General features: G+C 39.3%; 1 protein-coding gene across 2 annotated transcripts; it reads left to right on the top strand.

Moving 5' to 3' along the window:
- The first annotated feature begins 2684 nt into the window (after window positions 1–2684).
- On the top strand, window positions 2685–24710 carry TXNL1 (thioredoxin like 1). 2 transcript variants are annotated; one of them, XM_024199000.2, is made up of 8 exons: window positions 2685–2872; window positions 5860–5956; window positions 7608–7781; window positions 11787–11909; window positions 13595–13664; window positions 14229–14401; window positions 17244–17348; window positions 21437–21474. In XM_024199000.2, the coding sequence occupies exons 1-8, from the start codon at window positions 2775–2777 to the stop codon at window positions 21461–21463; spliced, it is 867 nt and encodes a 288-aa protein (XP_024054768.1). In that variant the 5' UTR covers window positions 2685–2774; the 3' UTR covers window positions 21464–21474. The 2 variants fall into 2 exon arrangements, with proteins under 2 accessions (XP_024054768.1, XP_024054767.1); XM_024198999.2 differs by lacking the exon at window positions 21437–21474 and adding an exon at window positions 24259–24710 and having other exon boundaries at window positions 2686–2872.
- The last annotated feature ends 714 nt before the right edge of the window (window positions 24711–25424 follow it).

Raw genomic sequence — 25424 nt, 5'->3', positions numbered from 1 at the left:
GAGGTAGGAATTCATCTCTTGCTACTCCCAGTCACAACAGCTACAGTTGAGCGTTCTTTTTCATCATTGAATAGAATTTTGTGTTCTGAAAGAAGTCGCCTTCTGCCTTATCATGTGAATGAACTAATGAGCATATCAATTGAAGGAATGGAAGTACCGGACACACGAGAAGCCACCAAAGATGAACACATTGCATTCAAGAAGTTCATTAACAGAGTTGTGCAAAATTATAACAAGAAACCAAGAAGGATGTAGTGCTTCATAGGAGGCTTGAGTAGCCAACTTTAATTTGTGTGATGATTTTAAAACATGAGTTAAATCTAATAAAATGGTCATGAAACATTTTTCAGTTTTTACTATGGTGCCATACAACCCACCTTCACCCTCACGGTCTCCTCCCCTCATCGGCCCTGACCCTCCCCCCCCCCATAAATTCAAACACCCCCCCTAATTTCAATTCCTGGAGAAAACACTATTGACAGTAGATGTGGACTCTGGCATTTCCCATCTGATTGATCCTTTATCAACACACAAAGGAGAACTTGTCAAGGAACAAAAGAACAACTCAGACACTAGTGAAAGGCTGATACTGAGAAGATCAGCGAGAGAGATTAAATGTCCTGAAAGATTTATAGAGACTTGCTAACCTGCCTGGAGAAGGGGTATTTGAGGAAAGTGAGTGGTAAAGACTCACTCAAAAGCGATGTGCTAGTAACCTCTCCTCTCTAGGTAGTTGCCACATTGGGTTTATGGAAATGTATTACATGGGTTGAAAATACACATTTGTTATTAGATAGTTAGTTGTTTATATATATGTGTATGAGTTAATGTGTTTTTAAGAAGGGAGATGTAGAGATATGTTTGTAGAAGATTATAATTCAGAGATGCTCCCTCATAAGGGACAGTATTATGAACATAGGAATTTGGAGATGTGCCCTGTAGGAGGGAGTTGGGAACACCAGAGATGCTGGAACAATTTGTATAGTGGGGGTGCTGAGAGCCATTGAACCAAACTGTAAACCCTGTATATTATGGAAACCACATCAAGCCAGGGAGTGCGGCAGCACCCCTAGTTCCAGCACTTATGGGGAATACCGCTGGCTGTATGCAGCTGTTCACCAGAGACGCTCTCCAGTTCATTTTATTCCTTTTTCATTACTGGTTTGTTATTTAATGAACCCTAGGATCATTACGGTAGTTAGATACGCTTTCATGGACCACTACTACTATTTTAATTACACACGGTATAATTATTCATTATACACAAAGCCATTGTAGAGCCACTGCTGTAGCAAGGTGGCAGGACATCTACCTCATCATCCTGGCTAACGAATTACAAAAGGACACTACCGCAACGAGGCAGTAAAGTTCCAGCTTCACTGATCAACTTCTTCCCTTCCAATACTTCATCATTTTATCAATAACAGATTTACAACTTTGCTTCAGAGTTGGCACCACTTCTATTTTAGCGATATCACATTGTAAAGGTGCTTGTCTCTATAGTATTTAAGGCAATGGTTCTCAAACTTTTGTATTGGTGACCCCTTTCACACAACAAGCCTCAGAGTGCAACGCGTCCCCCCCTCCTTATAAATTAAAAACACATTTTTAAAATATTTAACACTATTATAAATGTTGAAGGAAAAGTGGGTTTGGGGTGGAGGCTGACAGCTCTAACCCTCATATAATAACCTCATGACTGGCTGAGGGGTCATGACAACCTGTTTGAGAACCCCTGGTTTAAGGACTGGTTTTTTACAGCAGTGGTTCTCAAACTTTTGTACTGGTGACCCCTTTCACATAGCAAGCCTCTGAGTGCAACCCCGCTTTAGAAATTAAAAACACTTTTTTATATATTTAACACCATTATAAATGCTAGAGGCAAACTGGAGTTTGGGGTGGAGGCTGGCAGCTCGTGACCCCCCATGTAATAACCTCATGACCCCCAGTTTGAGAACCCCTCTTTTACAGCGAGAGACAGTGTGGTGGCGCGGAGAGGCCACAGACCTGTGAAGCAGTAAACCTGAGTTCTGATTCTGCTGGTAACTTTCCATCTGACCATTGTCAAGCCACATAACCATGGGTTAGGGGCCTCGTTTGAAAAATGGGGATGAAAATACCCGACACCGAGAAATACATGACTAGGAAGCGCTACATCAGCGCTAAGTATTATTATTAGGAGCCTTCAATAGAAAGACAGCTGGTGAGATTCAAGCCACCAGATCTCCTAACCCGCAGCATTTCAGACTGGGCAGGCTCAGTCAAGACGAGAGCTCAGGCGCTGCCTTGGCTCCAGTAGCTCGGGCATATCTGTCTCCCACTACGGATCTGGGCTCACGACACCGATAAGAGATTCAGATTATAAAATTCAAGCCAGGCTTCCCCTCCCCCCTCAATCCTTCTGGCTTCAGACGGGATCCCCGAGATGCCCTGGGGGTTAACACCCACACAAGGCTGCCCCCCTCCCCAAACCAAGATGGCTGCTGGTGCTAGGACGCCACTTTTTATAGCGCTGCCCCAGTCCCTCATTCAAAATGGCTGCTAAATTTCACCCACGGCGTTATCCGCCCTACAGCAAGATGGCTGCCGGGGGCGTGCGCGGCGTCACGCTCGTCGGCCCCGCCCCCCGGAAGTAAGCCGCGTGAGAGGGGCCTGGCTGCGCCTGCGCGGGTGCGGTGCATGCTGGGCGCACCCCTTTCCCGCGGTGACTTTGCAGATCAGCGAAGGCGTCTGCGGCTCGCTGCCTCCGCTTGTGGCGGGGACCCCCGGCCAGGATGGTCGGGGTGAAGGTAATCGCGAACGACACCGAGTTCCAGCCTGAGCTCAGCGCCGCCGGCTCCCGGCTCGCCGTGGTCAAGTTCACCATGCGGGGGTGAGTGAGAGGAGACCCGAGCACCCCGAGCCTCTCCCTGCGGCCGGGGCCCGGCTGCCCCCTCCCTGGGCCGCTACTCCCCCGCAGGGCCCTGGTCTCTCCTTGTTTCAGGCACCCCTCGCCCAAGGCCCTGGGCTTCCCGTCTCCTACACCCTGCTCTGCCTCCTCGCCGCCCTACCGCACCTCTGCCCTGTGCGGGGACGGGGATCCTGGAGTGTGGGAGGCGATGTACTAACCCCTAGGAGTGATGGGTCCGGCTGGGTCTCCTGCTCAGGGTGACATTGGTTGTGTAAGGGGCTTCTTCCCCTACCTGTCACTCGTAGCTCTACGGCCTAGGGGAGCGTGTGGAGTTGGGGAGACTGTAGTCCGAATCACAGCCCTGCACCAAACTTTGTGTCGGGTGTCCGATTCCCTTACTGGGGAGCGGTTTAAGGGCAGAGTTTGTGATCTCTCCTGATTGTGAAGGAAACATTTTGCTGTGTGAGTTTAGTGGGACACACGCTGATCATTTGCTAATAATGTCCACACAGACTGTCCCAGTCTCAAATAGGTCCAGGTGACTCCCCTGTGCTTGTTTAAAACCCTGAATGTGTAGAAGATACTCTTGTATGGAAAGGGTGACTATCCCTCTGCTTTTTGCTAATTTATCTTCAGTAGATTGTGGTAGGTGGATCAGGCATGCCTAATTTTAGTAGTAATTTAGGTTTAGCAAATGCTTACTGTACTTTTGCATTTTAACTTTGAAAGTAGTCTGGCCTTGGAAATCTTACAGTAATTAAAATTAAAAATATCAGACGTCTAACTTAACTTTTTAGTTAGTTGTCAGAATGCTGCATCATCTTGGCTGTTGACAAAAATACTCTACTACTGTGGAAAGGATTAGGGAACCAGTTATTAATCTTTGTTTTATTAATACCTGTAGTTCTGATTGCAAAGTGTCAATACAAAATTCAAAAACTTTAATTTTAAACAGCATGCTTAAGTAATAATGAAACTGCAGTATTCTAAATCGAAGAATATATTTAGCATTTGAACCAGAAAGCAAGCCCATCTTGCATGTAGTATTTTACATAACAGTGAGTTGCACATTAATTAATTATGGCCTCGGAGGTGGGAGGAGGGCCTGTGTTTCTGCTTTATTGAATCCAATCTCATTGTAATCAGTCTGCTGTCATAATTCCTCAAGCCCATTTTGCAGTTTGGATCTGCATATTTGTGTGTACTCTGGTTTTGGTACTGAAGTCATGTAATCTTAATTATTAACATTATAGATCCTAGGTGCCTCAGTCATGGACCTGGACACCATTGTGCTAGGCGCTGCACAAACACAGAACAAAGATAGTCCCTGTCCCAAAGAGATTAAAATCTAAGCAGAATTTAAATCTTCCTCAGTTTTTATTATAATACTCTAATCTCTAATGCTTTATAGAAACTTGGCTGTATCGTATTGCAGCCTTGCAGAATCCTACTCTTCCACTTGCTCGGGGCAAGTAAATGGTTCTTATGAGCAAGTAAAACACTATAACTGTTAGCACTCTTATAACAAATAATGCATTTTCTTACCTGTATAGAAGAAATCTGTTAAACTTGACTGAAATGACCCAGTTTTAATGAAATTGTATCTTAGACCTCCTTGTCTTAAATAGACATGTTTAATATTTCGATCTACTACAATGTTTGTAGCTGAATGTCTTACAATTGGCAAGAACAGCAGAAGTATTGTAGACTGTCATTAACTTCAAAGTGCTTCTGCTATAGTAAAGCATGGATCAAGAGCCAGTTACAGGCAACCATAAAAAGTATAACTTTGCTATTAAAGCGTGTTGTGGAGCAGCTGAAAAGAAATTATAAGGCGAGTGGTGGGGGAGGTAGATGAAAGGTCCTACAAGTGAGGGGGAGAGGAGACAACAGGGATAGTTGTCTGCCAGAAAAGTTACGTTAATAAAAAATTGAGGGGAGTAGAGGAAACCCCCTTAGTCTCTTTATATTTTGATACTTCCTACATATTATAGTGATTGGGATTTTAAGTAAGCTAGTCTCATTCTTAACTATAGTTGTACTACTTTCTCACTATAATAAATAACGTTTTTGGGGTAGCAATTGTTAAGAGGTTACAATTAAAAAGAGTGCTGAGTTAACGAGTTCTAGTTAGGAGAGCAGTAGCTTAGGTCCACATCATCAAAGGTATTTAGGCTACCAACTTTCATTGATTTCAATAGAATTTAGGAACCTAAATACTTTGAAGATCTGACCCTGAGTAACCTCATGAAATTTCTAAAGATGAGCCTTCCTGCAGACACTGCTGCTGGGGATCAGTGACTTCTCATGCTGAATGCAGGAGAAAAGAGAAGATGAACTACATCGCATTCATGGCTGAGTGGATACTGTAGTAGAAGCTAATGTCACTTATGGTAAACCTTTAGCAGAAAACATGGAATTATAGACATACCAACTACTATGGAAAAAGGCATTAATTATATAACTACAGTTAATAAAGTGACAATTCAGTATATTTATTAAAATACTAAGTAGGGTTAGTCAGAGCTATTGATTTCTGTGTTTCCACTGTGAGTGTAGTTCGGTTCTCTTTCAGAGCAGCAAAGAACTCTGTCCAAAGTGGACAGCCTCCTTTTTACCTGATATGATCTCCCTTGATAGTGATATGTGGTAACGCTAACCAAACTAGACCTAAAGTATAAAGTTTAGAGCTAACAGATTAAGCTTATCACTGTTAAATCAGAACTGTGTAAGCAGGAAGTGGGACACATTATTTATATTTCTCACATTATTTTGTCTGTGTCATTTACAAATATCTAACCAGGTTTGCCAACCAACTATGAAAGGTGTTTTGAAACTTACATCTGTAAGGGCCAAATGCATACACAACTCCCATTGACTTCAGTAGAGATTGGATATTGTATCTAGGGGCAAAATATAGCCCCAATTGCAAAAATTGGACAAGCTTACATTTATTTTTTCCTTAACAGATGCGGCCCTTGTTTGAGGATAGCCCCAGCTTTCAATGCTTTGAGTAATAAATATCCCCAGGCAACTTTTTTGGAAGTGGATGTACATCAGTGCCAGGTGAGTAGTATACAAAAATACATTTTGACCATTGGGAAGTAAAAGACCTTATAACAGGTTTAAGCACGAAAACTATATCCTTATAACAGGGATGGGCAAACTATGGCCTGCCGGCCAGATCCAGGAGCCACTTGAGGTAAGCGCCGCCCAGAGCCTGCAATCCTGAGCCTCCCCCCGCATCCCAACCCCCTACCCCAGCCCTGATCCCCCTCCTGCCCTCCAAATCCCTCGGTCCAAGCCCAGAGCACCCTCCTACACCCCAAACTCCTCATCCCCAGCCTGGAGCCCCGTCCCGCACTCTGAGCTCCTCATTTCTGGCCTCACTCCCTCCTGCAGCCCAACCCCAATTTTGTGAGCATTCATGGCCCGCCATACAATTTCTATTCCCAGATGTGGCCCTCGGGCCGAAAAGTTTGCCCACCCCTGCCTTATAAGCTGCTCTTTATAAAAGAGTGGATAATATAATATCTGGAAACTGTGAATAAACATGTCATCTGGTCCAAACTATGTATCTTAGGACACTATGGCAATTAACTAATAAACTTACTGCACTGCTGACAGTTATATTAGAAAATTCTTGGAGTATTAGGGTGGTACCAATAAGACAGGAGAAATTACTGCATTTGTTTAATTCAAAAATAAAATGATCCTAGTCGTTACTACCCTAAAATTTCTAACTAGTGTACCTGGCTGGGGGGAGTGTCCAGCAGGAATTGCTAAATAGCTTAAAAAAAAAAAAAAAAAAAATCATGGGAAAAAGTAGCATGAATTATAAAAAATAAATCTAAACAAATAAGTCTACATATATAAAAAAAAAAAAAAAAAAAGTAGGTGTTGGGAATGCATCGGATATAATACCAGATTTTAGTTAAGCATTTATTAGTGACTTCTGAAATGTTACTAAAACTTATTTCTAGTGGGGTTGGGAGTAGAGCGATACTCTCACTGGCTGAACAAAATGGTTAAATGATTAACATCAACATAGAGAGGCTAGGAAGTATCTTGAAATGACCAGTAGTCTTACTTTCATTAGTGGGGGAAAAAGTGAATAGATAACATTAACAAACTTGCAGATGATACTGAATTGTAATAGATTATTAGAACCAGTCAGGATAGATAACTAATACAAAGGCATCTGAAGAGATTAGAAACACAGGCGGATAACAAAATGAAAATCTTTTTGTAATGTTACAGGCAGCAGTGGTACAACTGAATGTCCTAATCAATATTTAGTGTATGTATATTGTATGTTTAAAAATATAAAATGTCTGGTTAAGGGCAATCATGGGAAAGGGAACAAATGAGGTTGCTATACATTGTTCTTCATTTTATTAGCAACCATGTCTGTCGGTCTGCAATCATGGCTTTAACCCTGATATGTGTTGGCAGGGGAGGGTGAAGAGCTTTAAGAGCTACCAACTTACCTTATCTCAGAGTGAATGGTCTTTAGTTCTAGGGCTATTCCACAGCAACAGTTAATTACAATCTAAACTTCTTTTCTAGATGTGCCAAGATGCAAATGATCATGATTGCTAATACTTCTGCATATTAATAAAGCCACTTCTTGTAGCACAATACTTTTTTCAAGTTTACAAATGTTTGTATCTAACATTTTATTACACACCACTAATGATCAATTTGTGAATTCTAGGGAACAGCTGCAACCAATAATATATCAGCAACACCAACATTTCTGTTTTTCCGAAACAAAGTGCGAATCGACCAATATCAAGGAGCCGATGCTGTAGGATTAGAAGAAAAAATTAAACAGCATCTAGAGAATGATCCTGGAAGTAATGAGGACACAGATATTCCGAAAGGATATGTATGCATACCTTATTTTAAGATTTTTTTTTTAAAGTAAATTATTGCAAGTTATGTTAATGTTGTCCTGTTTTCTAAACTTACCCACTTGAGTTAGATCAGGGTAAGTTTAGGCAGAAACTTAAGTGTCTTAAGCTTTTTTGAAATATCACCTGCTTTTTCACTTTTTCTTTTCCAAGCAAACTTTTAAAGAGTGACTTGTGCATAGTAATATATTATAGTAATGTTTGAAAATGGTGTAACTAAAAATCTCCTCATCCAAAATATTCCTCTAGGTCTGAAACCTTGGATTTCATGTTGAAAATTTTGCTGTAGATATTTACTATCTCTTTGCTTCTACCAGATGTCTCAGTCTGTTTCCCTGTATATTTTTAGAAAGTGGAGATCTCTCTCCTAGAAAGTGAGTTATTTCTGTAACTGCTAAAGCCTTAAAGGTTTTTTGGACTGTTCCTTAGTGAGTTCTCTTTGCTACCTTTTCAGTATCTTCCTTTTCTTGTAACTTTTTCTTAATCTTTTCATGCTATAATGTTGCAGCTACCCCAGAAGCTTGTTGGAAGCTGCTTATTGGAAGGGGTGGTGTGGTGGCTTATCATAGTTTGGTCATTAATCGCTTCTAAGAATATTTGCAAAACTGGACCATACTGCCAAACTCTGTTTACCTGATTCCTCCCTCACCGCGGAACAGAGAGATATAAAGTAGCTCTTGTTTTGGGGTTGTACAAAAAAGGTCTAAAAAGGAGTTATCTGCGGGTTACAGTATCACAGCAGAATAGGAATGGGCAAGTACAGTTCTAGGTAACCTGAATTTGTTTCACTTCTCTCTCATCCTTTGCTATGGAGTGATTAGTGCATAATCTTTCATATATTTTCTAAAAGCTACAGATTCTATCTTTAAAACCAAAAATTAGTTTTTAGTCTGTTGCAGAAAATTGTGGCATAGTATAGTCACAGGATACATAAAACTTTTTGCTTGAGGCATAAATGTTCACAGAAATTAAGATAAATTCATTCCTGGGGGGGAATGTTTAGAGAAATATGTAATAGACACCTTGAAAATTTAAATTTAAACTGCATAAATACATACAAAAAACATAGTAACTTACAATGGAAAGGGTAAGTATGAAGAAGAGCAAACATTTTTCTTTGGTTTGTTAGAACTTCTGATGCCTTACAGAAAACGTGGTGAAGCTTGATTTAGAAAGTGTTCTGCTTGAATGGTTTTTGTGTGTGTGTGTTTTTTCTTTTCCTTTCCTCACTTACCTCTATTAGTAAGTGTGTCTTATTAAAATATCTCCTTGAAGTGCCTTTATTCCTAATGGTTGTTTTCCAACACTTAGTCACACAGCAACTAATGAGAGGGCTGGAGTAGACAGCATTTTAACTTCATGTACTAAGATTTGGAGGGAAGTCCATATTTTAAAACTGATATATGAAAAATCAACATTTTTTTGACCCTTTTTCTCTTGCATGTTAATGCACAAAATAAAAAAAAACTGTTAAAGTTTAAAAACATTATTTTAGGCTGATTTCCTCTAATATTTCTGCTTGATCAGTGAAAACCAGAAGTTGTCTGGTTCTCGTTAGCACTTCGCTGAAATGCTTGAATTGCAAAAGCTGCACGGGAATGTCTAATTCAACAGAAACTGAATTGGAATTTGAAAGTTTGTGGAAACATTGCTGCTTTTTTATAAAGCCGTAGTGTCATAATAGCTGTGTTGGGACTAAATAACCTGACAGGTGTCCTTTTTTTTGACAATATGAATTTGTTTTAGCCAAACACTTGGGAAACACGGTTTCCCAATATTTTTTGTGGTAATTCCATTAATTTTCAGACAAATCAAACCTTTTAACGGGATAGTTGGAGTTTTGAATCACTGTTGTCAAACTATGATGCTAAAGAGTAATATGGTTTGAAACTTAAGGAAAAAAACATTTCCTGAAAGTGCTGTTCTGCTTGTTTTCATGTTACCCTAAGGCAACTGTGCATTGCAAATCTTAAGCATGTCTGACAGCTGTACCAACAAACACATGTAAATGAGAAACTTAATGTGACAAAACACTCTGATAGAGCTGTCATCTGAGGTGGCGTTCTCTGAGCAATATTTGGTATAATGTTTCTACTTAAAAAGGGATGGTTTATTGTTCAGGCAGCAATATAAAAACACTTTTGATTGAATACCTGGTATTATGTTTCAGAAACACGAAAACTGCTAATAGGTTCAATAACATGATAGCTTCACTACGGTAGTATGAAGGTTTGTATTTAGTATTAGGAAATATAATACATTAAACTTAACTCTGAATAGTAGTTGTGAAACCTAAAATTGTTAAATGTAAAAATGCATCTCTTTGGATGCTAAGTACTTTAAATTCATAGCTAAATAGAGAGACATCTATACAAATAACATAATCTTCCTGTTGAATCGTTCTTATATAAATAAACAGTAGGAATACAGGCCACTTGAATTTGCAACAGTTCAATTACGCACTATGGTATCAGCGTTAGTGTTGCATCTAGTTGTGAATGTAAATACTTACACTAATAGTTAATGTAACATTCAGCATGGCAACATTGTAATACAAAGAGGCAAAAGGCTGTTTTTTAGCTTCACAGCCCAAAACACATTAGAAGTAATTTAAGTAACATGAGCACAAAGTAGGTATACATCTGCTTTTTTGAAACTTGGGTAACTTCATAAAACAAACAGATTTTTTTTCTAAGTTCAGCCTCTACATAAAGGTGATAATTATCTGGAAAGCTTTTTAAACAGAAGGCTCAAAAGATTTTGAGTAAGGAAAGCATGAAATCCACCTTCTCTGCTGAGAGGGGAATGGAATTCTGGCCACCTCATTTTTCATAACAAGAGTTAGAAAACAACTGAATATTAAAGCTATAAACTGAGCATATACATTGTCCTTGGTAATGTATTTTTTTTTTTTGCCTCTTCTTGGGGTGGAATGTTTTAAACAAGTTTGAAATTTCAAGAGCGTGCAAGCCTAGTAAAGAATTCCATTGAGTTATTAGCTGTGTACTTAACTGCATTACACAGTGATGTCACAGCTTTTTAGTGGTCCATATCAGATATTATCCTTGGGGTAGAACTTAAGCCTTCTTGAAGGCACAATAGACTCTTCTTATCTTGGAGGGGAAAACCACCACTTTTTACTCCAAACAGATATCTTGAGTGTATCTTGATCTAGATTTTGTACCCTATTGGTATATTGGTGGTATTTCCATGTTTTTCTTTCATGATGCGAATACCCTTAGTTGGATACTTCATAAGAAAAAGTTCAACCATGAAGAAATCTACTCTTCAGTGAATCAAGCAATTGCTGCTATTTGCTGTACTGAAAGCTCTAGTAGGCACAAGGAAAAGGGCTGGGGAATTCTTAATGCCTGATGAAACAATCTTAATTAAATACTAAAACTTGTTAGAAATGAGTGTAATCTAGTCATCAAAGCCTTTTATAAACTAGCAGCTTCTTTTTCAGCGCTACATGTGAGAGGTAACAAGATTAGCTCTGCAGGTGGAGTCTAGTAACGTTTACAGTGATCGCATTCTAAACTGTTCCATTAACTGTACACGATTCATCTTTGAGTAGGCTTACTTTTGGACTTTGTTAAAACTTGAGTCTTTATGCTTGTTTTTGCAAATGCATTATGAATAATTTTTTAGGATATAGTTTTCGTGCTTAAACCAAAATACAGCCTCAGATAATTCACTTTATTATCGGTGTCTCTTGCTGTGGGCTTCTGTGAATTTGCATTCCAGGGAATATGTGATTATAAAATTTGGAAAGGTTGGGGGAGTTTAACTAAAATGTAAAATGAATGCTTGAAATGTGTTGTGTTCCTAATTAAGTTGTCTGACCAGTTTTATTACTTTATCTCCTATATACAATGAGGAGTTTCACTCATCCACATATTGACTAATCCTTTTCAGTTAGTAGATGGCAGATTTTCAAGCACCCAGCAAGCAACACTGTTGGCTTTTTTTTTTTTCAGATGGATTTAATGCCATTTATTAATAAAGCTGGCTGTGAATGTCTTAATGAAAGTGATGAACATGGATTCGATAACTGTTTACGTAAAGACTCTACCTACCTGGAATCTGACTGTGACGAGCAGGTATAATTTCAGTTTATTTCAGAGGTTGAATATAATTTTAAAGAGCAGTTTTTTCATTGTATTGGTCTAATACAGTTATCTAATTCTCATATGTTTACAGTAGTCTTGGGATTAAAAAGCAGGAGAAATAACTTTTGTTTGTGTGTGGAGACTAATAGCTCTTTCTGGCTAACCAAACAACACAGTACTTACCAGCAGCAAGTCTACAATAATAAACTATACACTTGATCAGGGTGGGCAAACTTTTTAGCCTGAAGACCACATCTGGGTATAGAAATTGTATGGCAAGCCATGAATGCTCACGAAATTGGGGGCTGGGGAGGGGTGAGGGCTCCAGCTGGGGGAGCGGGCTCTGGGGTGGGGCTGGGAATGAGGGATTTGGGGTGCAGGAGGGTGCTCTGGGCTGGGACAATGTTCAGTAGGCGGGGGGGGGAATCATGGCTGGGGTAGAGGGGCGTTGAGGACTCTGGCTGGGGGTGCAGGCTCTGGGGTGGGGATGAGGGGTTTGGGGTGTAGGAGGGTGCTCCAGGCTGGGACCAAGGGGTTCAGAGAGTGGGAGGGGGGATCAGGGCTAGGGCAGGGGGTTGGGGTGTGGGCTCAGGGTTGCAGACTCCGGGTGGTACTTACCTCAAGCAGTTACAGGAAGCAGCCGCATGTCCCCCCTACGGCTCCTACACGGAGTAGCAGCCAGGGGGCTCTGTGCGCTGCCCCATCCGCAGGCGTCACCCATGCAGCTCTTATTGTCCGCAGTTCCCGGCCTATGGGAGCTGTGGGGATGGTGTGCGGAGCCCCCTGGCTGTCCCTACACGTAGGAACTGGAGCGGGGATATGTCACCACTTCTGGGAGCTGCACGGCAAGCCCTTGACCCCGCTCTCCGTCAGGAGCGCAGGAGGGGGCAAGACCCTGCTCTCCGGCAGGCCATTTGCCCACCCCTGCACTTGATGAATGCAGTAAACCTGTTACTAGATATTAATTGCAAGCTCAAGGGTTTATTTTAAACAGTGGAGAATTGACTTGGGGAAGAAAACCGTAATCTCACATAGCTTTTAAATGTTTTTTTCCTTTAGATAAAACACAGCTCTTGATGCTTCATAAAATGTTTTCATATTAAACAGAATTCTAAATTTGTGGAGGCTTTCAGGGACTTGGGTGAGATGGGGGCTGCCCTGTAACTAATACAGATGAAGCCAAGATTTTTTGGAAATGGGTATCTAAAGTTAAGCTCTTAAACTCATATTCAAATGTTTGGAAACTGTTGGATACGCCACAGTCTTGAAAATTGGGCCTCATTAAGGCATCACAGATGAAGCATCCAAAATTGAGGCATCCAAAATTACTAGTCTCTTTTGAAAATCTTGCCCAAGATGTTTGGGCTAGGACTCTTAACTTTAGGTACCCGTTTTCAAAAGTGTTGGCCAAAATCTCTGAGATACTTGGTTCAGGGTTCTAGTAGAATGGCTTTCATTAAAATGACCCTTCTTACAAACAGCGTAAGAGGAGGATATTCCCTATTCTCTAATAATACTTACATATAAAGACTGAGAATATTAATCACATCCTGGCAATCACAGCTACTTTTCCTGAACTAAACAGAGTTTTGACTTATTTTTCTAGTTTAAATATTTTTTCTGCATTTCAAAATCTTCTGCATTCAAAAATACTTTCATAAACTTTTTCTCTACAGCTCCTTATTACTGTAGCTTTTAATCAACCTGTCAAGCTTTATTCCATGAAACTTCAAGGGCCAGATAATGGTGAGTAAAATGCATCTGTTCCTTCACTCCATCAAATTGTTCCTAATAAGTTCTGCTTACACCATTTTTAAAGGCTTAAGTGTTCTCCCAGGTTTAACTAGACTGTTACTTCAGCATCCTGAATCTAATAGCCGCAGTTCCAGTTTTCTGAGCAGTATCATTATAACTATTAGCAAGTCCCACGTATTCATGGCAAGAGGGCAGTATGGATCCTATTGCTCTCTGGAAGTCCTGTAGCAGCTTTGTTGAAATTGGGGGGGAATCCATACAATAGACTTGTTTGTTCTTTAAAAAATAATGTAATGTAATCTCATGCTATCCCTATGCTTTATTTTTGATATGGCACAGATGTTTATATTGACAATACATTAGAGTAAGGTAGAAGTACATATTTCTGAATCTATGCAAGATATGAGTACAGAAACCACATTTTTATGTTGCAAAACTAAAATATTTAATTATCACTAGGTGTTTATATAACAAACTGTCCTAAAGATGTTTTTGGAATTTTATACTTTAAACTGTGGTTCAGTTACTTAAAATTGCTGATTTGTTTTAACACAGGTCAAGGTCCCAAGTATATAAAAATCTTCATCAACCTTCCCCGATCTATGGACTTTGAAGAGGCAGAAAGAAGTGAACCAACCCAAGCCTTGGAACTAACGCCGGATGATATAAAAGAAGATGGTATTGTCCAGCTTCGCTATGTAAAATTTCAGAATGTTAACAGCGTAACTGTAAGTAAAGCTTTCTCTTCCAAGCTTCATGTAAATGTAGCTATATGAAGTTTGGAGGTCTACTTTAAAATACTCTGGGACAAAATAATTGTTGAGGTGACAAAGGTTTCAAAGCTTAGCCAGGTTTTCTTATAACAGTCTTATCATTTCAGAGTGACTACACACTTATGCCAAACATAGGTTCATAGAATTTAAGGCAAGAAAGGGACTATAAGACATCCAGTTGGACTTACAGAATTATCGAAATCTAGGGCTGGATGGGACCTTAAAGTCATCAAGTCCAGTCCCCTGTGTTGAGGTAGGACCAAGTAAACCTAGACCATCTCTGCAAGATGTTTGTCCAGCCTGTTCTATCTGCTGCTTGTTAATTCCCAATAGTCTCCTGCAGTCTAATGGGTTCTTAGGTGTGAGAATCTCGTATGCATTTGTAAATTTATCTTATTAAACAGTATATGAACAACATCCTGTTAACTGTGGAATCTACATTTAATTGTTAACTGAACAATATAATATAACTTATTAAAAAAACTTCCTGTGGGTTTTATAATGGGGCATGATGCAGCTAAGTAGCTCGTAGACATAGAGGGACAGAGGTCTTGGCACCAAAAAAGTGCCTGATCCAGTGTTGCTCTCTGAAGTGCTGGTTTCAACTGTTATGTGAAGACTTGTACATCAGAGAAAAATTGACCAAAATTTGATTCAGGTAGCGGATGCATCATCAGGAAATGATGGATGCAAATATAGTCCCCAGTCCTGCAAAGACACAAGCTTCACTTTAAGTATGCGAACAGTTCGATTGACTTCTATAGAACTACTCGCTTTCATAATGGTAAGCTTATGCCCAAGAGTTTCAAGGACTGGGTGCTAAGCTATTACTATGTCATTGCCACAGTGAACATCTTCTCCAAAAGTAGATTTTCGCCCCCGTGTAATAGTATTTTATTGTAGAAAACCTAAAGGCCCCAGCCAGGATTGGGACCCCATTGTGCTAGGACTGAACTAGCAGAAAGTCTATGCTCCAAGATGCTTGCAAAAAAGACAGACAATAAATATGCAATTTGTCAAAAGTTACAGTATAACTTCTTCTGACTTCCCCTGGGAAAACAATCCCCTCCTGTGCCTCTGCCAGGCACATTCCTTCACAGCCCTTATTCACCGCAGATTCCCTCTCTTCATGCTATCCAGCCCTTATAGGAAAAACATTTCAACTCACTGTCATTGGAATATTTATATTTTAAAAAGGGCAACTAACGCTGCTCCCTGTGGCATGAGGCACAGGGCCCATAGTAGCCCCCTAATCTTTGCTGCTCTCCCTCCTCCTGGGGAGGGAGGGGGCTCTTGTTGCTACTTTGCTGTAAGGGTACAGGAGACCCACAGGATCTCTTCCTTGCACTCCCCCACTGTCTGCTGGTCCCTGTTCCTGACCATTTCCCTTTCCTGAGATAATTGATTTGTTTTTCATTTGTCCATTTTATAGTATGTATTGGTTTTTGTGACATAAAGCCAGCTTAAACCAAATTAGAAAACATATTTTGGTTTTATAGATTTCTTATTACCAATTCATGCTTTTTTAAGGAGCGAAAGTGATAGAGAATACGAAGTCCATATAGGACAGCATTTATGTAGGGTTACCAGACGTCCAGATTTTCCCAGACATGTCCGGCTTTTTGGTGCTCAAATCCCCGTCCGGGGGGAATTGCCAAAAAGCCGAACATGTCTGGGGAAAATGCCGGCATCCCTGCCCCAGTCCCCTGCTTACCTGAGCGGCTCTGGCAGGCTGTGAGCTGCAGGCGGATTCCCTGCTGCGGCGGCGGCTGCTGCTGCTCCCCCCAGACACCTCAGCTCTGTGTAGCTGAAGAGCGGAGCTGCCCGAGCGCTACCGGCTTCACGGTTTGCCGGGCAGCCTCCAGACCTTGCGCCCCCAGCCGGGCGCTTCCCGTCCCGGGCTCCGGCTGCACTGGGGAAGCGCCCGGCCCAGGACGCAGGGTCTGGAGGTCTGGGGGCTGCCCGGCAAACCGTGAAGCTGGTAGTGCTCGGGCAGCCCTTTTCGCATGGCTGGGAGGGAGGAGGAGGAGGGGGAATGCGTGGCGCTCAGGGGAGGGGGCGGAGTTGGGGCGGGGACTTTGGTGAAGGGGCGGAGTTGGGGCGGGGACTTTGGGGAAGGGGCAGAGTTGGGGGCGGGGAAGGGTGGGGCCAGGGCCCTGTGGAGTGTCCTCTTTTTAAAAACCTTTAATATGGTAACCCTAATTTATGGAGCCATGTAAGTTTTCCCTACTGAGCTCCTGTTGAATTCTAGCAAATCTTCATATTGAAAGAACGTAATAACACAATTTGCTATGAAGAGGTAATGCTGATTTCAATAAATATAGAAAATGGTTAAACAGCCGTTTGATATAATCTGAACGTAGGTAAATTAACTGTTCACCTGCAGTTACTTTGATACCTCAGATTGAAAAGCTTCTTGCTTGCTGAGTGTGGTCTTCTGATTTAACCACAGACCTGAAAGTTGGAGAAACCTAGATTCTACCTTGCTGCATACTTGATTGGTAGTCATTTTTACAGAGGTGAGCAGAGAGGTTTAATGAAGCGAGTGGCCTCTATTTAAAGAACTCTGTAGTTATTTATACTTTTATAGTACTTCTAACAAAGTAATATTTTTGGGGTATACTTCTGAAGCTGTTGGATTGTCTGCCCCCACTTTTTTCTAAAAATTTGAGAAACCTAACAAGTGTAATACCTCATTTAAGGGAAGGATTGTAGTATTAGCCAAACTGCTGTAACTACACCATGTATATTAAACAAAGTTAGAATTAATACCTATGAACTATCTTACTTTTGTTAGTTATTTGTCCAGTCCAATCATGGTGATGAAGAGACGACAAGAATTACATATTTTACATTTATTGGAACGCCAGTCCAAGCAACAAACATGAATGACTTCAAGCGAGTAAGTTGGATTCCAGAACACACACATGAATGTTTAATTACATTTTTAAAACAAGTGTATGTCAGTGGATTGGTAGTTTCATTCTCAACGAAGTGGATTCTTTCTATAATTGTTCATTTTGTGTTAAGATACCTCTTATTCCTCTCAGTGCAACACATGTGCCTTTGAAATTTTGGCTTTGGTGCAGCTTTGTCTGTGATGTGTAACATGCCTGAGAATCTTTCAAGGTGAAAGGCATTTTGGAAATGTAAAATAACAGCTTAGGGGTTCAAAGTTGATAAACAATGATCCCTTAAAGATTATATGTAATAGTTGCAATGTTCATGGTGTCTCTGAATATTACTGTGCCCTGCAGGTGGGCAGTTTGTAGAAAAGCCATTGCACAGATTGGAAAATAGAAAGCATAAGTAAACCAAAATAAATCTATGCCTGACGATTTTGTTCAAGAGGCAATTTTAAATAGACTAGAGAGATTTGGAAATACTTGGTTATAAGGCTGTTTCTTCAATAACATACGGTGTATTTATCTTTATACAATTTCATAACATAACTCTAATCTAACTTTAATTTGTTCCAATATCATTTAAGGGCTGTTTATTCCTAATGTTTGTCTGGCTATTCCTTTGGAGCTGCTTTTGGACCACCCTGGGTGGGACTGAAAATGGGTGCTTTAAGGGTTTAAAGGAAATGGAGTACTCAATGGGTAACCAACTCTAAGGCTATATCTACACTACAGCTTATGTTGGCAGAACTTATGTTGCTCAGGAGTGTGAATAAACCACCACTCCCCACACACACCCTACCGAGCAACATGAGTTATACTGACATAAGTGCCAGTGTGGACCGCGCTATGTTGGCAGGACAGCTTCTGTCGCTGACATAGCTTTTGCTGTTTGAGGGGGTGGTTTTACTATTCCGAATCGAACTGCATTTAAAACTGGCCAATTAAAATGTGTTCGAGCCAATCAATTCAGTATGTAACTAGTCCCATACTGGTGCAGATAACTAGTATTACCACACTCTTTAAGTAGATAACTTCACCGCAGTGGTAAACAAAACTTGATTCTTTACACCAATAGTATTTGCCAAAAAAAAAATATCTGGAAGCCTTGATAACCTTTAGTATTGTAAGGATTTACAGATAAATTTATATCCATTAGATTAAATGTGATCCTGCAAAACTGTACAGCTTTAACACTTGGTTCAATACACTCAAACTTGAAAAGCTGTGTTAAATGTGCTAAAAAGTGATTGGATTACTGATTTAGAAGTGTTTAATAGTATTTTCAGTTGGCTCAAAACCAGAAGAAATGTGTAGATAAGTCTCTTACCACCCAATTACAGTGAGTAGCCAAAAGACATCTGTTATGCTGCTGTTGTTTTTTTTAAAAGGACTTTTACTATTTTGTGTTGTATTAGTTTTACAGCATTCTAGAGTAATCATTGCTATTAAGTCTGTGAAATAGTTTTTCATAATCTTCACTGCTTCATAATCTGAAAAATTCATTTTTCACACTGACATCTTGGTCTCCATTCCAGGAAGATCTTTTTTTAACTGTTTGAGGGAAAATTAGAGTTGAAAGTGAAAGATTTTCTGCATTTTAAAAATGCTGGAACATTATTTTATTCACTAATGAACTGGATTTCAGGCTTGTTATATAAGTAGTGCTCAATGAGGTGCATGCTTGCTAAGTTTAGGAAAAAATTTAAAACACTTGAATATAGCACTGAGCCCAGACAGTGGAAAACCTCACTAATTTTTAAGCTGCACAGTTCATGATACAGCACACAGCTGTCCCAAACTGCTGCCTCTGTCTGGACTCTCCGCTATGGCCATCTGTCATCTTCCCATTAGTGGGTGTGGTTTTTTGTTTTTTTTTTAATGCACTCATTGGCTCTCACATTCAATTAAGACTTACTATGTCTTCATAAAGCTGTGCAAACACCTAGAACTGGTGCAGTTCTCCAGGCATCTCTTGCTTTCTCTGTTCTGGTTTGGGTGAGTGAATCCAGATGTCAGTCCTTGCCTCTGTGGAGAGCATGTCCTAAAGCTGCTCCTTGGTGGACTTCTTGGAAGCACTTGTATAGTTCTGGTAAATAACACACCAGTGCATCTGAGTGCATGCTCCCTGAAGTGTACACATAAGTGTTGCAGTCAAAGGAATACACACTTCTAAGTAGAAAAGAATGTACTTGTGCATCTGTAGCCTCCATTTTAAAAAATATGAAAACGAATGTTAAATTAATATTTTATTTAAAGTTGTACAGTTAAAATCAGTCAGGAAATGCAGACGTTAAAGGGATAAATTCAGGACTGGTTTAACCAGATATGAATTTGTCCAAGACTCATAGGACAAAATTTAGCCACCAAATTAAATATGTATACATATTCCCTGTAATATTCCCTATTTTAACAGTAATATTAAATTACATATTCTGGAATTAAGTATTTTACCATAACATGTGGGATGTGTAGTCTGGCAGAGTTATGGTTCCCATAGGAATTTTAACTTTTGCATTTCCAGACTTTTTGCAATTTAGCTGTACAACCTTAATGTTCTGGTAACACAGTGTTGGACATTATATTCAAGTGTATAAAAAAGGTTTTGAATAAAATGTTAACTGGAAAACTCTTCAAAATCCATTTTCTCTTCATCTACAGGTAACTATGTATAACTCCTGAGAACTCACTATTTTAACTTTGCTCACTAATCTCAATTTTGGCTCAAACTAGACTACATTGTGCTCTTGTAATTATAATACAAATAAAGATATAACTGCAATATGACTATAACAGTTCCTTATAATCAGTGCTCCCAGTAGATGCTTTCCTTTTTCCCAATCTTCTGCTGTCTTAACACTTCATATAACTTGTCTGATTTAAACAGTAGTTCATCGGGGGGGACCATCTTGTTTGTGTTTAACGTACTATGAGCATCCAAAATGCTATATAGGTGCTATATAGGTAACTAAGCTTAAACTGAGCAGCTGCTCAAGGGGAAAAAGGTAAACAGAAAAGGGCCACAGCATCCAGTACTTAGAATGTCAAATGTGGAGTTTGTGATTAGTTTAATCTTGTACTGAAAATTAGTAAAAACAATAAGCAGCTGCTGGTTGGTCTTTCAATGATACCTTAACCTGTTATCTGTGACAGCTAACTGTGACACATGGATCTAGCTATTTATGTTAGGTCAATGAATAAAATGATGCAAAATACAAGTGGCTTTTAAACTTACATTGATAGGCTGTAGCTCCTCCCTCTCCTCTGAAACTTGATTTTAGCTGATGAGAAGTGGGAACTGTTAAATGCGCTAAAACTTTTTAAATACAAAACTTGAGTGGATTGTGCTAAATTGAGGTACGTGGGGGCAGGGGAGAAAAGAGAGACTCTCTATTGCCCTGCTTAAATGACATCATGAGCAGCAGGAGAGGGTAAATAAAATACTTGTATTTTCCTGGAAAGTCAATGCACAATAAGAATACTTGAAATGCTTGCTTTATGGCCATCTTTATAAATGTAATAAGATGGGACAGTGTGATAGTTGTGAGAACTAAACACCATTGGTATGTTGACATCTAGTTTTTGCCTGTCTGCCAGTGCAAGCTATGTATTCATTAAAGCTACCATATCTATAGTGCATATTAAATTATTGTAGCAGATTACTTTTAAGATGTTTCCCTCCAGAGACTTTGCTAGGTTACCCTGCCAGCCAGATCAACCAAGTGAGATGGGTCAAAGAAGTGGGTTTGTTTTATTTTCCATTTGTTAGCATCTGAGTTCTAGGTGTCTTGCTGTTGAATGTTGTAGTGAACTTGCAGTCTGAATTTTTTGCGGAGAGGAAGAAGGGTCTTTCACTCATGTCCCAGTATGCTTTTAACATAGATTTCACTTGATATTCATTACTCATTAATATTAGCATTCTAGAACCCTTATAAGCTACTGCTCCTTTTTGGAATGGGGGCTTAGGTGCATGTAAAAAGTAGGTTCCCAAGCCCCAGATGATCATAGCTAAAATTTTCCTTTCTTCTTAAAACTGCACACCAGGCTGCTTTTCCTTTTCTCTAACATTTTGTTTTTATTTTTTCAGCTTAACTTCCCAACCCCAAAGAACTAAAAATGCAGAAGAAAATGTTTTAAAATGAATATTAAGAGTGACCTTGTCTCGCACCACACCCCTCCCTGCTCCCTCCGTTCATCTAGCATCTGTCTCTCACCCTTTCCACAATCTCGCCACTGGTGCAAGAGCCTTCTCCTCTGCAGCTCCTGTGCTCTGGAACAGCTTTCCTGTACCTCTCTGCTTCATCGACTCATCTTTTTTAAATCCCATTTTAAAATCTTTTCTTTCTCAACTTTGCTTTTTAATTTTTATGCTTGTTAACATTAAAACTAGATAGTAGATTTGTTATACAACGCTTTTAGACCTGTTTTCTGTGATTTTTATAGTCCATCTTATATTTAATTCTGTAAAGCAATTTGAGATGCAGTTTGAGACTTTGGCAAGTATTTTAATTTGGCTTTTATACAATTTATTGCATGGGGAATAACATTAGAACAGGTTGATTTTAAGGTGTAATCTATCATGAAGACTATTTAGGATTTTTCATCTCCAGTTATTGTTTCAAAACTTTCAGTTTAGTTGGCTAATTTTTTAGTAGAAAGATGTTTAGCAAATCACACCAATTTCATTTCCCTTTCCATTGTTGGACCAGTCAGATCAAGAAATTATATACTTTTTTACAAAATGTCTAATGTTAAAGATTTGTATTATGTCACAATTGCAGTACCTATTCATAGTTAAGGTATGGTATCTTACAAACAACTGCCATATAAAGTGTCCCGTAAGTGATGGGAGGGAGATGAATTTCTTGTAGAAAGTAAGAAACTGCTGTTCTTACAACCATCCTCCATTTGGGGTAGATGGGAAATGAGCCTTTTTGGCGTGTAATGACAAAATATCCATTCTGGTGCTTAATTTTTGCAGATAATACACATGGGCAAGTTGACAATTCCCACCTCTGAATGGTATAGCTCTATTTCTTGATTGATGTTACACATCTGCTAACATCTTAATAATCTTTAATATATTAGTGTTTTCCTGCTTAATCCAAATCTGGGCATTGTGCTTGGGGTTTAAGATACACAATCAAAGAATATATATTTCATTTACTTATTTGTTGAGTTTAATCTTATTTTTTTTAACTTGATTAATCAAACTTTAACACAAGTGAATGGATTTTTTTTTTTACGGGCACCTCAACATTGCCGTGCAACTAGAATTCTCTTGGCCCTACACGTTAGGCTCTGCAGTTCAATGAGCATCGTCCTGGCCACCAGCTCTTTGGAGGAGGAGATGACCAATAGATACCAAAGCTCTTTACAAGGGAATTCAATCAGCATGTTTTTTTAGTCCGAGCAATTGCAGCTGAGTGGTGAAAGGCATTTCCTTTCAGCTGTTGCAGACCTTGCGAGGAGGGAAATACTGGGAAAAATAACCCATATCTCCCATGTGTCACAGCAGAACAGAATCACTGTTCCAACCAGGTACACCAACCTTCATCTTTTCAGCCAGTACTAAAGTACAGAGCTGTATGAACCTTTGTGAGAACATGCTGTGTCCTTGGGAAGCCATGTACTGCAAAGGTAACCATGCTATCCCATTAACATATTTTACCACAGTAGTCAATTTATTAAAATACAGGGATTTTTACTTTTCAAAGATTTCAGCATTACCAGTATTATAATGCTGTAAACTTGTCCTATTAAATACATAGGATTTAAATAGAACTTCAGCTTCAAAGCATAATCCTGGTAACACCGCAGGTAGGTAAGTACTGCTTTCAAGTTTAGAAGGGTAAACAGACAAAGAACCTGAGGATGACTTGCCCAAGGCCACAAAGTAAATCAGGGGCAGAATCAAAATTAGAACAGCTTCTATCCTCCAGACGTGTGCTATGATTATTCAATTGTTAACACAGATTTTTTTTCCCCACTTAATTTGTTTCGTTTGTAGCCAGTTACTCTTCTGGGTTGGCAAAAACTCAAAAGTGTGGTTCTGTTCTGAAAAGTGACTAAAAACTATTTTACACATAAGCAGCAGATCTATCTTGTGTGTGCTTATCTTAGCCAAGTGAGCTGGATTCTCTTCCTTTCTGTGCAGCAACAGAATTGTTTAAGCTCCAATCAGTTGTACTTTTGCAACCTCAAAGCTAATGAGGTTGCACTGGTGTTAGAAGGCAAATCTGCCCTCTAAACCTTTATTACTGATGATATCTAGAAAGGGAAGAACTAAACTTGAATCTGATTCCAGACTGAGTTTGCAGAGCTGGCAGTTAGACATTTTTTTCACTATCATTGAGGAGCACACCCAACATCAAAGTCATTGACAATAAATGTGGAATGCTGCTGCTTTTAGTTACTTTTCATTGTTGAATTACATTATAAAGCAAAAATTTCTCAAAGACCTATCTTTAATATAGACCTAGTTCATCTCCTACAACAACTACTTGAAATTTGGGCCCAGAAGGCTAGGTTTGGGGTAGTCTTACCACTACATTTTTGGTGTGTTCAGGTCTGATTCTTGACATCTAACTTGGTTTTGTGAATAATAAAAAATATGTGGGCTGTTGCTTTTTCCTAACTTGTCTCAAACAAACAAGTTCTTTGCAATCTGGATTAAAAATACTTGAAGTTGGGGATTTCCTCACATATATCCCATGTCCTGTTTAATTCCTGCAGGAATTTACAGCTCCCTCTGTATACAGCACTAGAATGCGTGCTGAAAAATCCATTAATACAACTGCAAACGGAGCCACTTCATTTAGTTTGAAGCTTATAAAAAATTGGTTGGGGAGCTGTTTGTTTTCCAACATAACTTTCATTAGTGATTATTTTCTATTTTTCTTTTATCAGGTGGTAGGCAAGAAAGGAGAGAGCCACTAAGATGCAAGAAACACTGGATCGCCTTATTGAAATCAATGGGATCTTCACTTTATCTACAGCTCCTGGATAATTGCTTGACTGTAGCCAGAGACTGTCAATCTGTTTCATTTAATGCCATTACCAATAAACCATTGCTTTTGTTGAGATGGAGTTTCACTAGAGTATTTCTGTTGTAATCTTGGTACATGTATTTGTAAATAAAATTCATTACTTTTGCCAAGTTTAATTTTGTCATTGTAATAACTAAGGCTTTTTTTACAGTTTCATTTAAATTTCAAAACTGGACTGGCTTATCTTTAAAAACAGAAGACTTAGTGTAGCCTGCATTTGTTTAATTAGTTTAAAATGTCAAATTTAAGTAAATCATCTTTGGTTTTCTGAAAGTACATTTAAAAATAAAATCCAGAGCTACTTTCTTATAAGCCTGTGCTAGTTTATGATCAACGTTGACACAATATGGATATTTCTCAAAGGGAATAATTTTTTCTTAGTCTCCCTTTTCCCGTCCAAAAATATAGTGTGAGGAAGCATATTTCAAATTACTGTTGCATCAACTTAACTTGCTTATTTGTCACAAGTTGCACATCAGATGAAGCAAACGGTAGAATATGACAGTTCACTACAAATTAGGCACCGTGAAAATTCTTGTTAGTCTTTCAAAATACCATCTCCAGTTGGAAAATTGTGAACTTGTTAGCCAGACACACACACTCACAGGATATGCAGTTCAGGAAATGGCCAGGCACTACTGATGCCTGTAGGTTTATAAGATCCCTTTGTTACTGCTGAACTTAATTGGGCATTATATTTTTCTCTCAATCTTGATATAGAAATGCTCATTGCAGATACCATTCTTACATCTTAATCTGAATTCCTTAAAGGATGGGTATCTGTGCTCAACTGCTTAAAACCATTTTTGCTAAAATTCCTTGGAAAAGTGCCCTAAGTAATTTTAATAAATAAATTCCTGTAAAGTTTTACTAAGTGGTTTTTAATTGGCATAATTAGTTCCTTTGTAAAGTTAAATTTGTTGCATTTCTAATTACAATAAATCCCAATAAGAATTAAATCCTGTCCTAATTGGCATTCTTTTCTTTAACACAGTAGGGATTCTTCCGTACTGACTTGGCAGATTT

Source organism: Terrapene carolina, unplaced genomic scaffold (assembly GCF_002925995.2).
Source record: "Terrapene carolina triunguis isolate 2854851 unplaced genomic scaffold, T_m_triunguis-2.0 Scaffold69, whole genome shotgun sequence".
NCBI lineage: Eukaryota > Metazoa > Chordata > Testudines > Emydidae > Terrapene > Terrapene triunguis.
This window is presented reverse-complemented; position numbering and strand designations above follow the sequence as displayed.

Bases quoted from the DNA above. Each gene is read 5' to 3' on its own strand.
- TXNL1 (XM_024198999.2), top strand. From the start codon at position 2,775: ATGGTCGGGGTGAAGGTAATCGCGAACGACACCGAGTTCCAGCCTGAG. The intron at 7,782-11,786 runs GTATGCATACCT...TTTTTTTTTCAG, and splicing joins CAGATATTCCGAAAGGATAT to ATGGATTTAATGCCATTTAT. The intron at 17,349-24,258 runs GTAAGTTGGATT...TTCTTTTATCAG, and splicing joins ACATGAATGACTTCAAGCGA to GTGGTAGGCAAGAAAGGAGA.